General features: G+C 55.4%; 5 protein-coding genes across 5 annotated transcripts; 1 reads left to right on the top strand and 4 right to left on the bottom strand.

Moving 5' to 3' along the window:
• Nucleotides 1-2,203: 2,203 nt before the first annotated feature.
• Nucleotides 2,204-3,203, bottom strand: B0T15DRAFT_260022 (uncharacterized protein). The gene has a single exon (XM_062863316.1). The coding sequence runs from the start codon at nucleotides 2,979-2,981 to the stop codon at nucleotides 2,442-2,444; it is 540 nt and encodes a 179-aa protein (XP_062718745.1). The 5' UTR covers nucleotides 2,982-3,203; the 3' UTR covers nucleotides 2,204-2,441.
• Nucleotides 3,204-4,208: 1,005 nt separating this feature from the next.
• On the bottom strand, nucleotides 4,209-6,763 carry B0T15DRAFT_559472 (glycoside hydrolase family 55 protein; the record flags this gene model as incomplete). The annotated part of the gene is made up of 4 exons (XM_062870509.1): nucleotides 6,357-6,763; nucleotides 6,217-6,303; nucleotides 5,853-6,161; nucleotides 4,209-5,798 (listed from the first exon to the last, which is right to left on the bottom strand). Exons 1-4 carry the CDS (start codon nucleotides 6,696-6,698, stop codon nucleotides 4,209-4,211), a joined length of 2,328 nt encoding a protein of 775 aa, XP_062718744.1. The 5' UTR covers nucleotides 6,699-6,763.
• A 2,830-nt stretch (nucleotides 6,764-9,593) lies between these two features.
• B0T15DRAFT_495531 (uncharacterized protein) lies at nucleotides 9,594-10,043 on the bottom strand (the record flags this gene model as incomplete). Its single annotated transcript, XM_062867105.1, has 2 exons — nucleotides 9,594-9,922; nucleotides 9,998-10,043. The coding sequence occupies 2 exons, from the start codon at nucleotides 10,041-10,043 to the stop codon at nucleotides 9,594-9,596; spliced, it is 375 nt and encodes a 124-aa protein (XP_062718743.1).
• Nucleotides 9,991-13,075, bottom strand: B0T15DRAFT_538674 (uncharacterized protein). Its single transcript, XM_062869698.1, has 5 exons — nucleotides 12,442-13,075; nucleotides 11,807-12,364; nucleotides 11,413-11,738; nucleotides 10,976-11,326; nucleotides 9,991-10,898 (listed from the first exon to the last, which is right to left on the bottom strand). Exons 1-5 carry the CDS (start codon nucleotides 12,649-12,651, stop codon nucleotides 10,358-10,360), a joined length of 1,986 nt encoding a protein of 661 aa, XP_062718742.1. The 5' UTR covers nucleotides 12,652-13,075; the 3' UTR covers nucleotides 9,991-10,357.
• Nucleotides 13,076-13,114: 39 nt separating this feature from the next.
• On the top strand, nucleotides 13,115-14,052 carry B0T15DRAFT_259982 (uncharacterized protein). Its single transcript, XM_062863314.1, has one exon. The coding sequence runs from the start codon at nucleotides 13,160-13,162 to the stop codon at nucleotides 13,697-13,699; it is 540 nt and encodes a 179-aa protein (XP_062718741.1). The 5' UTR covers nucleotides 13,115-13,159; the 3' UTR covers nucleotides 13,700-14,052.
• The last annotated feature ends 334 nt before the right edge of the window (nucleotides 14,053-14,386 follow it).

Below are 14,386 nucleotides of genomic sequence, written 5' to 3'. Positions count from 1 at the left end.
TTGTGGAGGGAGCGGTCCTTGATCTGGAGGGAAGGAGGCACCGGGCCACCGGCTACTGGAGCTGGAATAAAGGCGACCTCAGCCGTGTAGAATGGGCGGCTAAGTGAAGCGAAGCCCCAGGCATGTACTTGGGTGATTGCTGCGTGTCATTTATGTCTACCTGCAGGCATGTATGTTGAACTTAGGGGGTCACACAGGTTGTATTGCTTGCTTGAGGAGTCTTAGGCTCTGGGAACCTTGGTTCCTTATGTACATGGAGAGCCTGGTTCCCAGCCTTCTGCCCCTTGTTGCAGCTGTACCGGTACGTCTAGTACCTGACTGGCTTGTGGTCTCTGCCCCTGATTTCAGCAATGTACTACATTCACATCAGGTCACTTCGAAGACCTCGGTTTGTCTGTTCCATCCTCCCCTCACCACCATACCACTTCACAGAGACAGACTAGTACTGCGCCGCAGTGGTAAGAACTAGGTACCTATCATACCGACTTGGGACATTTCACTCGCCTGTGGCTCGGTTCTAATCATCACCATCCTCTGTCTGGGATCTAGTCGTCCTTTTGAGTCTCGTGCTCCATAATTACTAGTACTAACCTACCTCCAGATTGTCCCCAACATCCAATCCGATCATGGAGGATGGATTGGTGCCAAAGCTTATCAGGATGCGGCACATTTCTGACAATCCCAGTCGCGAAGCTACATACAAAGCCTCTTCATGCCCCCCTTCGCCCCCGCCCCACCCCGGCCAAAAGATCATGGTCGTTGACAACCACCACCGAGGGGAACTCTCGTATCCTCGTACCGGTCCCGCGGAGTGAAGCCACTCACGATAATCCGGACGAGGACCGTCTTGTTTTGATCCTCCCTCTGATAGACACCATTCCGGAGATGGTTTGCTAGAACTTGAAGCATGGCAGGATTGCAGAACCGGCTCGCCAAGTGCGGCACATCTCGGCGTTGGAGTTTCGATGCTAAAGATGTGCATGAGCGCCTTGTAACCCCAGAAGGTATTCTATATGATCGACGTGATTCCCCAAAACGCCTTCTCCAATCAAGCCATTTCCGGAGACAGGAGCCAGCAGTGCACTTCCCAGTCTTGGCCGGTGCTCGGCGAGATCCATCAGCCGCCTCCTCAGAGACATGCAGCCTTTCCCGGCGGCCATACCCATGAGCTCGTTGCTCCACCTTCCCTTGACCACGACGTCGCATGCGTCGTCGACGAGGCCAAATGCCTGATCCCGGTCCCGGTGGCGCAGCTCAAACCGACCCCTCGGACTTGAGTGCAATGCACCGTTGCTCCATCTCGGGAAGCGAGCTGCAGTAAGCCCAAGTAAGCCAACCAGGCGCGATACAGCTTGAGGCTTCATAGGTGCCGCGACCCATTTGAAGAGATTATCTCGGCATCTATTGGCTAAGGGTCCGGGGAGATGCAGGTCCTTGAGGTCGTCTCTCCTTTGCCTCATCCTTTGCCCCTCCGGTGAGGAAGAGCTGTTTGCTTAGCATTGCTTCTCTAGTCTCCCCAACACGATGCTCTGCGGGTGGTATATATCCTCTTTTCCGCTTCGCTTGGGGTGCTATGAGGCGATGGAAATAACTGACGGTTCAGTAGGTAGTTGTCAGAGACTGAAAGGTCCAACGACATCATGTGGGATGATTCGGTAGAGCCAATTCACGCCGAAGAATCCATGCCCAGCCCAGTGTGAGACAGAAAATGGCAGGTGAGCTTCGTAGCCGATGTATCAGGACCATCTGATTCGAAACCAGGTCTCCTTGTGATTTCGTTGTAGCATCAAGCTCTACACCGCCGAGCTCGACTATACGCTATGTCAGCACAGTGGAATTCAAATCTCGTAGCTTGCTTTGCGGTATACATTCGGGGAACCGAAGTCTCGCCCTGGTGGGCTTTCCAAAGAAATGAGCCACAGCAGGGTATCCATATAACTTCTAATCGGGTCATTGCGCCTTGATAACTTGGAGGTAAAGAGCTATGTACGGATAGGCAAAGGCCGACCGTTTCGTCACCCTCGCTGGTGGAGTTACATGCAGATTGATGCGCAACGAACTGATGCATTGCGCTTGATTCTTCCATTATCGATTAAATTTAACCCACGCAAAACGACTCTACCATTCTGAAAAAGATGAAACAAGATGGGACGTGAAAACTCTTCCATGGACATGGATATCGTCCGAAGGAAATGAAGTTTGCCGCAGCAAAAAATCCTTAGGTGGTGCTGAATCTCACGACTTCCACCAACCACTCCGCAACCGTTCGTTCCCTTTTGGACTTCACCGCCCAAACCTAGCTCTAATTACGTTTCTTCCAGGATGGACCTAGAGGGAGAGCGAGTCGGTTCGGGATAATTTCGCGGTTTGGCACTTCAGCGATTTGACCAGCTCCTTCGGTAAGGATAGTACGCCCGACCCAACCCAGCGAATACTCGAAATCACAGGCCGAGAGCTCCAAAGGCAGTAGCAGAAAACAGCAGAGCGCCAATGGCAAGACCGGTGAAGCCGTTGCCGAAGCTCGGCACGCTGCTACCCGGCGCCGCGTTGTCCGAAGTAGTCGAAGTCGCGGCCGAGCCGCTCCCGCTCGCGGTGCCGGACGTCCCACCGCTGGTCTTAGCCCCACTGCCCCCCGTCGCTACAACAGATGCGCTGGCAGACGCGGGCAGGTCCGTGGCCGAACCCGTCGCGCTCGCGGTGGTGTTGCCTCGGCAGAAGACCGCGTTGTCGGCCGCGCCCTCTTTGAACAAACAGTCCATGAGCTCGCGGACGGTCTGATCCTGCGAGAGACAGAACAGGCCGCAGTTGTTGTAGTAGCTGACCACGTCGGCGGAGCCGCAACACTTGGCCATAATGTCGGTGTGGTTGCCCCCGAAGGGCATGGCGCAGGACGCATCCTGCACGGGGATGTCGTAGACGAGGGCCCCGCCGCACGCTGTTGACGTCGCCGATGCGGCGGCTGTCATGCTGGTTGATGTCATCTTGGCGGGAGTTGGACGTCGTAATTCGTACCGGTCGTGTTTTGGGGTTCTGGGACAGAAAGACGGGATGAACGAATAAAAGCCGAGGGATGCGGGAAAGACGAAGCGGGACGGCAGCGGCTTCTCGAGCCGAGTTTGTATTTATGTTGGCATTCCAGGGCGGAAAACGTGGCACGGCAACCCCAACGCATTACACAGTGACGTGGACCTGGTGCGTTTCCTGACGATCCGTGGGCTGTGGCCGTTGCCAAACCAATCATGAGACAGGCTAAAAATGGATACGAGTGCGACGGGGCTGAGAGGTCACGTGCGCGAAGTTTCGAGAATGCAAAGGAGACGGACTCCCATAGTAAAGGTTAAGAATAAGACAATCGGGATGCGTAGAGCTTTGAAAGTATATTACATAACCTCGGTCGGCCATGCTCCTGTTTCCATTCAACAGGTTCAATGAACTTGGTAAAATCGTGAGCTCAGCACCAGCCCCAATTTTATGTTTAACAGAATTGTGGGGCATTGCAGGATGAGGCTGCTGACCCACCATAGTCGTTTGACGGAGTAACACGATTTTTTTTCTCCTTTTCCCGTTCTTTCTTGCATTCATTATTTTTTCCTCTTCAGCACCGGCCAACGGTCCTGAAGCATGAACCTTGAACTGCCAGGCCAGTATCAGCGTCCTAGTCCTTTCGTTTTGTGCAGTCGGTGAGGATGACAAGCAGGCCATCCATTAACCAGGATCACATCCTACGGAAGACACGGTGCGCGCAGTCGCGACGCGCACGGATGCGGCCGTGTTGAGGCGCAGCAGGGATTTGACAACTCGGAAAAGTTTGAAATCGAGGATGCGGCACTTGATTCAACGATATCAGTCCAGCCATCCGGCGCTGACATACTCATCCTTGCCTCAATTAAAACGGCCAGCGCGCTGTGGCTTCACAAAGTACCGCACTACTGCCTCGTTGTCATGACTTTCCACTGTCACACCTGGGCCCTGGCTCCCAGGGCTGAGTACTATGGCAAAGGAGTTCGAGGCCGTTGAGCAGCCGCTCGCGGATGCGGTACCCATCGGAATTAGCCGACCGGGGCAAGACGGAAGAGACATGGCGTTGCATTTCGTACGTCTGTAAAGGACAACGGCGAAGAGTACACAACCTGCGGAACCGACATAGTATGCTCGAGAATAATCGATTGACCCTGTACACACAGGACTGACTATACTACCGCTGCTACCTACGGAGTATACCTACCAACATCGCCTCCCCACGAGCCGGTGAAGCCGTTCGCCGTGACGATCTCCGTTCCGTTGGCCAACCTCAGCGTGGCATCCGTATCCTTGCTGCACAAACCAAAAGCCTGCAAGTCTGCCGGCGTCTGCTGCACGAAATGCATGATGCGCTGGCAGCCATTGTTGCAGCCCTGGTATCCCGGCCCGCTGAAGAAGGCCCACGAGGCCGACGCATACGTGCGGATGCCCTTCCCTCCGTTGATGTAGTTCGCCGGGCCCATCCGGCACCTCTTGTCATTGCCTGCACACCAACTAAAGTCCGGATCGCCCCACTTCTGCGCCTCGACCGTCCACGGCGCCGGCACCACCATCGGGTTGTTGTCGCCCTGATCGTAGTTCGTCTCGCTCTGCAGCATGCTGACCATGACGTTCTCTGCCTTCTTGAGATTGAGCTGGTACAGCCACCAGTGCTCAGACCCCAACCCGTGCAGCCACGTGCCCTTGGTCGCCTCCACAAGCGCGCCCCTGCCCGCCGCGAAGGCACTGCCGCCGTCAAACTCCTCCGTGACGTGGTCCGCGACCCAGTTCCATACATTCTCCACGTACACGGACGACGTCGGCGCGAAGTGCATCCCCATAAACGCCGCCTTGCACTGGTTGCTCGTGTCGCGGCACGCGTTGGTGAGCTTGTCGGCCCCGCGCGTCCCGCCCACCGTGATCAGGCTGTTCCACAGCGCCACGTCACCGGGCTGGCGGCCGGCCATGTGGAACTGGGTAATGATCGCGCCGGGGAGCACCTCGCTGACGGTGAAGCGCATGTCCTGGATCTGAGCGACACCCACGTCCCCCGGGCGACCGATCTGAATGACTGGCTTGGGGTTGGACGCGTCGGCGAAATACGAGCCGGCGCCCGTTATGGTCGCCCACGCCTCGCCCACGATGCGGCTGCCGGGCGGGATGATGAGCGTGGAGTCGACGCGGTACTTGCCGAAGGGGAAGTAGGCGATCTTGTTCTGGGAGGCGGCGAGCTCGAGGATGGCGTTGAGCGCGGCCGACTCGTCGATGGTGTGGTCGCCTAGGATCTTGCGCCCGCCGTTCTGCGCCGGGTCCTTAACGTTGAGGAAGTCGGAGACCGGGTTGCTGGCGTAGTTGGGCGCTGCGATGGCTGGGTAGCGGCCGGAGGGGGCCAGGGCGCTCGGGCGGGACAGAGTAGTCGCGCTCACCGGCCCATAGACGGGGTTGCGGTCCACCGTGTTGCCGTAGGAAAACTGGGCGACGTGCGATTGTGGGCCCAGGACGAAGTCGCTCGGGCCTTCGGCCACGTTGCTGTGGAGCGTGTCCTTGTCAAGGTTTTCGATCACGTACGACGGCCAGGTGGTCGTCTTGAGGACGACGCCCGAGTTAATGGACTTGGCGTCGATGAGCCCAATCCAGGGGTAGCCGCCTGTGTTGAGAACGCAAGTGCCAACGGTGTCGAAGGTTGGGTTGATGATGCTGATGGTATGGCCGCCGTCGATCAGCATGCCTACCGTGTTTTGGTAGAAGTAGATGCTCTTGTAGACCGCTTGCTGGTGCCCGTTGTGCCAGATACCGTTCTGCGCACGTTAGCCAGGGCAAGAGTGAATGGTGTTGCAGTGAGTCTTTCTTACCTGACCACCCTCGATGCGCACGTCCGAGACAGCGAGCGTGGAGCCACGCCCCAGCCGCATGCCGGAGTGGCCGGCGCCGTTGACAGAATAGGGCATGCGGATTCTGACGTTCTGGAGATGTGCCACTTGGGCAACACCCCAATAAAGCGCAGTGAACGGCTGATTTCCGGCAACATTCTTGGTGTCAAGAATGATGTTCTTGAGGCTGACGGCAAACGAAAGCTCGCCCGAGACCCCCGTTGTCGGGTCCTGGCCTGAGAATAGGGTGCCGTCGCCGGCGAAGTTCGCTGCGGCTTTGATGACAGGAGGCTGCGGGGATCCGTATTAGTTCGGCCATGAAGCATTCTTAATGGAGGACACCCACATCAGTAGCATCGCCCATAATTATGGTGTCGGTATTCATGTAGATCGTCTTGTCAACGATGTACTCCCCGGGGGGGATGTAGACGACCTGTCCAGAGTGTCAGCCATCCGTGGTATTCCAAACGGAATAGAGAACAGTACCCTGGGTTGAGACGCAAGCCATTGGCCGTGACGGCTGGCCCCGTTGGTCGCTTCATTGATAGCCTTCTGTATACCGGGACCGTCGCCTGGAGTGACAGCGCGGAAGACCTCGTAGGTATAGTCGTTATCGAGATCAGGCGCGTAACCCCGGACGTTGGCAGAGGTGTGGTCGATGTTGGCATACCAGAACCCAGTCTTTGCGGCACGGGAAGTCCGATGAGCATCCGCCACGGCCTGGTCCGGCGGGTTTACGCCTCCGGGAGGATTGGGAGTGGGAGATGCGACGACAGTGCTCACGCACGCGGCGGAGAGCACCGCAGCCACGAAGGCAATTTGGACCATGATGCTGAAGTGTCGGGTTGAGGAACCGACTTGACTGTCAATTCGATGGTTCCACGGTCTCCAAGGTCACCGACATCTTCAAAGTTCACACCAGGTGAGGGAGCCACAGGTAAAGTACCAAATGGAAGGAGCCATGGAACTTTGCACCTTCCACAGTTGTCCGGTCGCTCCCTGGATGCCCACTCGACTCGGCCCGTCGGCGGCCTTGGTCACCCCACGCTGAGACCCGGCCCGTGGAGAGATCCGGTGGCTAAAGGGGCCTAATTATTGGCCTAAGTCCCAGTGAACAGGTTACACTGCCCCGCCATCTTGGCTTCTTCGGTGTTTCTGCGCTTTAGCGTTACGAGCGGCCCAATAACACTAAGGTTTCGGGGACATTGGAGGGTGAGGTCCACTCCAGGCATCAGCATTTTGTAGCTTTGTCAAATTTCAATAAAAGCACGCCGAGCATTGCGCGAGCCTGCTCAGGAAAGTGCCCTTAGTAATGCCATAACAGTACATGGGAGATGCCTGTTGTAATGGCACGCCTGTTAGGATATGGAGAAGCTTAATTGTGCCACAGCAGGGCCGTAGAGAAGCAGCGGGACCATCACCGGCGAAGCATGCATCCCTTGACAGTGGAAACACCTCAGGGGGAGGTGCACGGTCCACCTGCCTGTTCGGGTGCACTCCGGCCGACAAGTGCATTGCTGATTGGCTGCGCTTATCTAGGACAACCTTGGACCCAGTGGCCCGGACTGCGGCATTAACAAGTGGGGAGCGCGGGGAAGCCGAATTCGGGTTTGGGCGTTGAGGACTTCCATGTGCTCTGGAATACTGTGGAGTCCATCGCGGGTTTCCCAATTGAAGCCTAATCTTCCTCCAAGGACCGATCTCACATGTGACTTTTGGGCGTCAAGCACCGAGTTACCTACGCCTCCCAAACATACCACTCCCTTCGGCATCCCGTCAGCCACTAAGCTCGACATGTGTGGTCGCTGAGTCAGTCCTCGGCAAGCCACGAGGTAGCAAAGTGCCTAAAATAGCCTTTATTGAAAGGAAATGGAGTGAGACATGACAGCATTTGAGTTCGTTCACATGCCCCGCAGCGTTGCCGGAAAGTGCAAGTATCACGGTGCACAACCAAGCCTTAGCATCGCCGAAGGACATGATATCACTCTTTCGGGAAGCCCTTGATGCGTAAACATGAGGCTTGTTCGGCATGGTTCGTGAGATCGCCTACATGACAGCCTATGTTACCCTTTCCTTTCTCCGCTTGTGTGAGAGGAGAGTGTGTGCCCGGTCATTGTAACCTGACACACTGAAGAAGCCATCCGAGTTTGTTTTTCCCTCATATGATTGAGGTATTTCGGAGACGCTTCCAATTTTTCAAGCAAGGAACAAGGCTGCCGATAGAAAAAGGCCTTTCTATAATGCATACTGATGGACTTCGACTCCCGCCTTTGACGTTGATGTAGGTATGTCTGGGCGAACGTAGCTCTGGGAGCCTGAAAGCCGGTTGCCGCTGCCAAAGCGACTGCACACTCAGAATGTCTGGAACCAGTGACACATTTTCATCAGAGGAAGAAGACAATATGGGTGTTGACTGGTATTTCTGGGCTGCTACTAGTTGTAGTTGCAGACGACTAGCCGTATTCCCCATCCATCCTCAATGCCTTGCAGGGTTAGACCCGTGACTAAACTGCAAACGCTTTCTCAACTTCTGGTACGATCGCGTGCCACAGCTCACACAATCTGAGTCTCGAATGCTATGTCCATCTCGGAGTGGGAGAATCTCGAAGTTCCTTGTCCTTGTCGAGCTTTCCGTGATCAGGTCATGTCGATTGTCGGCACCGACTTGTGATTGACTGGCCAAGTTGGAACAGTTAGCAAACCAGCTGTAGAAGACAGTGTGTCTATGTGGACCTGCCTGGCGTACCTCAAATCGTGACATGTCAGACTGCCGTTTCGTGAGTCGTGGCGATTGGCCGCTCAGAAGGTCGAGTTCTTTTCATCGCAGTTGATCTGGCAATGAATGCAGTGGCCAGGGATAAGGTATACCTCCATGCAGCCACACTCCGGACACTCACAGTAGAAGATGAATTTGTCTTCCCGGCAGTACGGACTGGTACAAGGGCATTGGGTAGGGTCCTTCTTGGTTTCGTCCGCAGTGATCATGTAGATGTGCTTCTTTGGGGTTACGCCAGGGATGGCATACTTGGCGATCTTTCTGTCCACCTCGGCCTTTTTGGCGGCCTGCTTGGCCTGGAACGCCTTCGAGAGGATGAGCATCTGCTCCTTGTAGTCCTCCCGATACTCTGGGTGGAAGACCATCTTTGCGTTGTATCTTCGGTTGGTGAACTGCTGAGTGCTGGTTAGTAAACGATGTCATCGTCAACCTCCGGTCTCAGATTGATGGTGGCTACGGATGGAAGGAAGTCAACACACCTGGTGCTTTGAGTTTCACGATTAACCACTCTCGAACAGCGTGCACGAAAGTCAGTCGGTTGTGGCACCCACCTTGCTGGACAGATAAGTTTGATGCTGTTCAGTTTCCGGCGGAGCCTCCCGATCTTCCGGCCAATTACGCGGAGCCGCGAGGGTGACCTGCGAGCACAGGAAAGGTAGATACCTAATTTGGAGGCATTCTCGTTATCATGAGGAACCTGAGTACGATGGGTCCCATGGGTGTATCTCAGTCATAGTGTGCATAGACAGCATTGTCAATGTATAACAACAGAGCCATCTGATGGATTGTGGATCAAGATGAATAATAAGGAGCCGACAGGAGAACAACTATGAATTTCTTACACTGGCACTCCATCTAGCTGTCCGTTGCACCTGTTCAGCATGTTCATCTCCTAACTGCAGTTCTATCGCCACTACTGTACTAACTACTTACCTACCCACGCACCCTCACTCACCCTTCGAGAACGCAGGGCCTTGGGCTTTGACAATAGCATCACTCAAGACGTCGAGCTGACGACCTGCGGCGATTATTATGCTAGCCGCAAGTTTGGCGGCAGATTGCTTGAGCTCATATGTGGCGGTGCCATCGGCAGCTCGGATTAGCATCCGTTCGGCATCGTCGTACATTGTGCACACGTCGGTAAGCCCGATCAGAATGCTCTGGAACTCGGACTTTGCAGATCTGGCATATCCCCTCCCGTTCAGCGCCGAAGCGTGATCGTGGACCAGGATCAGCGCCTTTCTGACCCGCTCCCTGTTCTTCACCGCTTGATATGCTAGACAACAGCTGCAGACTGGCGTATGGCTTGAGGCTAGAGAGATGTTAGGTGTAGGCGTATTTGAATGCTCACTATCGGTGTGGGTAGAGGCGGAAGGATTAGTTGCGTGGTCACTCATGGTTGTATGAAGGCCAGGGGTACATCACAGCCCGTTGTACCTTAAGGGTCTGAGATTCAAGGGTTAATATAGAAAATAGAACCATCGGCAAACATGAGATCCAGTTGACAGTCTCATTGTCAAGGAAACAAACGGCTTTGTGCGGAAAGGAACAATGCGCCGACAAAGCCTTTGTCCCTGGCAAACAAACCGACCCTTTACAGCCACCCATTATGTCCGCGTACTTCCATTCTCCCGTCAGATCAATGCAAGTGCCACGCCAGGAAACCCACCATTACCTATAGAGCACAGTAATCCTACCTTGCCAGCACGCTTTAGCCACCAGTGCCCCATTTTTCCAACAGGGTCGCGAGATCAGCGCCGAGGGTTCTGCCCTCGGCAACATCCTCCGCGGCCAACGCCGTGCTCATCTCAGGCCGCACCGGCAGGGCAAAGTCGACCGGCACACTCTTCAGCTCCCGGATGTCCGCCTCCAGCCCCTCAAAGTAGGGGATCGCCTCGTCCGGGATCCGCTGGCCCATCCTCCGCAACATGGACAGGATCCCCTGCGCAAACCTCCTGGCGACGCCAAGGTTCCGCTGGAGCAGCCGCAGCAAGGCACAGCCGCGGACAAATATGTTGCACGCGCGAGGTTCGTCCAGGAAGGGGAGTATGGTCCCTGTGATGTTGTAGACGCCCGTCGCGAGGAAGGACGAGTAGTCCGCCAGTCCCCAGCGGCGGACGTAGGCTTCGATGAGGTCGGTGTCGACGGCGCAGAGGTCGATCGTGATCTCCTTGGCCGTGCGGCCCTCTGCGACGACTGTGTTGGCGTGCAATGGGCGGAGTACGTTGTAGGCTACAACGTTCAGGTAACTTCTGCAGCGGGAGCGTGGTGTTGTTAGCAATTGACTTGAATTGTGACTTGTGCGTGGCACACAGGATGCTTGACTCACTTTAGAAATACCGTCTGCGGCGTCATGTTTTCGCGGTAGCGGAGAGTCGGGGGCAAAGATCCTTCTAGCGTTCCTAGTTGCAAAAGGAAGTCTCGTCTGACGCGCATGTCCTGTTCCCAGCTCGCGGTGCGTCGTGGCAGGGTGTTGTATTCTATGACGCGGTATTGATGGACCGAAACCTGATTCATCAAGGGCAGCACACCCGGTGAAAAGGGTGGCTCTGGAGAATACGGTCCGGAAGGCTGCCCAAAGACGTCTGTATTGGGGCCAGGAACGTCGCGCTCATCGTAAGAATAGGGGAGCGTGGGAGGTGGTATCAGCGGCGGCTTAAGATAGACGTTGGATAACACACTTTTTCACCGAGTTTTGTTAGTCACTCAGAGACCTCTATCGCCTGGTCACCACTACACAACCAAGAAGCCAAATGGCATGCTTACCATTCGATATTGAACATGCCCCAATGCAGCCGTGCTAATGCTCGGCGCATCTCTGCCTCCCCGGGTATTTGGTCGCTCATTTCAGCAAACAGCTTCTCCGGGTTCAGCCTCGAGAGCATGTCGAGAGCCGCGAGGCGGTACATAGACCCGGCTCTGTTGGTCCCATCATGACACGACACCGAGTACATCAACCAGAGTCCCTGGACCGTTGTCAGACATACTTTCCCTGCTTCGAGGTCTAGGTGGTGCTTGGCCTCTGTCAAGAAGCGGGAGGCAAGACTGGTTTGAGCTGCGCGGCTGACAAGTCGGACGTTCTCGGAGAATATCTGCGTAGCGTTCCAATGAGGATGTCAGGGAGTGGATAATGACGGCTAGGGCGTAGGGAATGACTGACCGACCGCATCGCACAGAGAGAGTTTACAAGGAATGGTGAACAGAACTGGCTTGAGAGTTGACTTGCGCGTCGCATATCCCGGATGAAAAGGTCCCTGTCGATGAGGGACCATATAAACGGGGCGTCCCACTTGAAGAAGGATGATACGAGGTCTGATACCAAGCCATCCCCGGCGACGGAGGTCCACGGTCGAGCGGGAACCTTGATGACGCTTCTTGCGAGTGCTACCGCATCGATTCTCCAGACCTCTGCGTCGGCAGTGCCATACTCACCCGGTGAAGGGTTGCGGAGAAAGGTGTCGGCGTCTTTGAGAAAGTTGAGTGTCGCGATGGGATCCCGGGTAGCTCGTAGCCTGCGATACACTTCAAAGGCTTCCGTCTCCGGCGTGGAGATGATAAAGGCAAACAACTCGTTGAGATCCCGGTTTTCGCGCTTCAGTTTCTCAGACGTCAACTTTAGGTCCGCGTAGCGTGAGACAGCACCCTCTCGGACCGGATATTGGCAGTCGAGGTCGCCGCGCTTCACGCATGCACCGCATAATGGCCGTTCGCCGTCGCACTGGAGGATCGAGAGACGGATTAGGTCCTGTAGGCAATACTTGTGGGAGGCGGGAGAAGGACGAACGGAGTTGGCACCTTTGTTTTCTTCTTCTGGCACCTGCAGCATGCGAATTTGTTGAGGGCCCGTCGCAATCGGCGGGGTCGTCTGTCGCCATTTGGTCCGCGGTCTGGCGACGTTCGGTTTGTAGATCGCCGCGCCAGCTGCCTCAGATCAGGCGGGCTCGGTTGCTCCCCGTCCACGGCCCTGGCTAGTTGCGACCGGAGCACAACTGCGCAATCATCCATGCCGCTGTCATCGGAGTGTCACGCGACGGAGGTGGCGGCGTATGGGCTGGCGGCGAGCCATCGACGCCAACGATGTGGACTAGTGGAGGAGAAATGTTGAGGTGAAGCAGAGAAGAGTTCGCAGGGATAAACCCGGGGCCTACTCCGACATGCATGACGCCAGGACAAACGCCAGGCCATAACGAGCCTAGTCGCTGATCGCTTCCTAAACCAAAACAAGGCTAAATCGCGAAGCATCATGGGCTTCGGCCGGAGTTTAATAAAGCCAGCTGAACTGCTTAGCGTTTTGTGTGTATGATTTCATACAGTACACCTGCAGTCTACGCTGTTACAATGCAAGAGGCGGCTTGATAATGGCGATCAAGATAATTGATGATTACGGCGCGTAACAGACGATGATCGACAAGGGATGGAGGCATTACTGGTAACTTCGGTTTCAGAGTTCAAGAAACCGAACCTCGGCCATAAACACCCACACTCACAGTTCTCACTCACAGATCTCTTAGAGATGGCTCAGATGGGTGTCTCTCAACCCCTCCATGGCACCTTCCTATGCAAGGTACACCACGATCTAACCCATGTTTTCGTGCATCCAACCACGTTTCGCGATCAATCAATAGCTTCATGGACCTCTCTCGCTTCCAGTTCTCGTCGGAGAGGAGAAGCACCATGCTTACTGCTGACTGCTACCACTTTACCAGTCGGTGGCGTCGGTGATTGTTGGGCTAACTTATCGGACCGTCCCCGATTCGTCCGTGTTTCGCCCCGAAGGTCCCTCGATTTCCCCCGCAAAATCTTGCTTTTCGCACAACTGCTTTTGATGACTCAGCAAGCACGGGCCAGCGCCTCGACCGAAGTTTTGCCGGCCGAGAACCCGTTCGCGTTCTCAGAGTGGGGCCGGCTCCATTACGAATGCAAACGGCATCGGCGACGGAGGCCGGAAGGCGTCGCCCGCTCTACTTGGTTCACACCCACTGAGTCCCCTCAGCACGCGCCCCGCGCATTCATGATGGGGGTGCATTTTTTGGCGCCAGGTTCGCGTCCCTGAACCGGGGACGCGAACCAACTACGCCCAACCCTCGACCCTCGGTATGCTGGCCTTGCTGGCCTGCCTCGCTCTTGCTATCGTGGCCTCCTTCCCCCCCTCCCAAACCCCAGAACTCCCTTCTTTCCTCACCTTCTCGTCGTTCTTCCTACTCCTAATGCACTTCTCAATTCACCGTGACGGTACAACGACAGTTGCGCTTCACCGGGGCGGACCCGGCCAGGGTTAAAGCGCTCCTCTAGGCTTACATAGTCAGTGCCATCGAGGAGAAGGGTAATGAGAAGCCCTTTATTACTGCAGACACGAAGGCGGAGCACGATAGAATTTAGGAAGCCTGGACTAAGTATATCTTCTCCCCTTCTTCCTAGGCTTCCTTTACCGGAACCTGATCTCGATATAAAGCCTAGGACAATGTGCTGATCTATTACTAATTTCAATTATATCTTAAAGTTTCTATGAGCTTACGAGAGAGAAAGAAGGTGCAATGAACAGGTATGGTGCTCCCCGGATATATATGGCTCATCATCGAGCTAACTTAGTGAAGCCGCGGTGGTTTCGACTCCCGCCGCTTCTGGCTCGACTTCGCCCGGGATCCATCCACCCCAAACGTTCAGGCACCAGTCCAGACGTTTCTACACCAATATTGGAAAGCTCCTACAACGTACGTGTCGTGCTAGGGCCTGAGGAGCG

This window comes from Chaetomium strumarium (assembly GCF_033439665.1).
Source record: "Chaetomium strumarium strain CBS 333.67 chromosome Unknown B0T15scaffold_6, whole genome shotgun sequence".
Classification (NCBI taxonomy): Eukaryota; Fungi; Ascomycota; class Sordariomycetes; order Sordariales; family Chaetomiaceae; genus Chaetomium; species Chaetomium strumarium.
The sequence above is the reverse complement of the archived record's forward strand: the minus strand, read 5'-3'. Positions and strand labels throughout refer to the sequence as shown.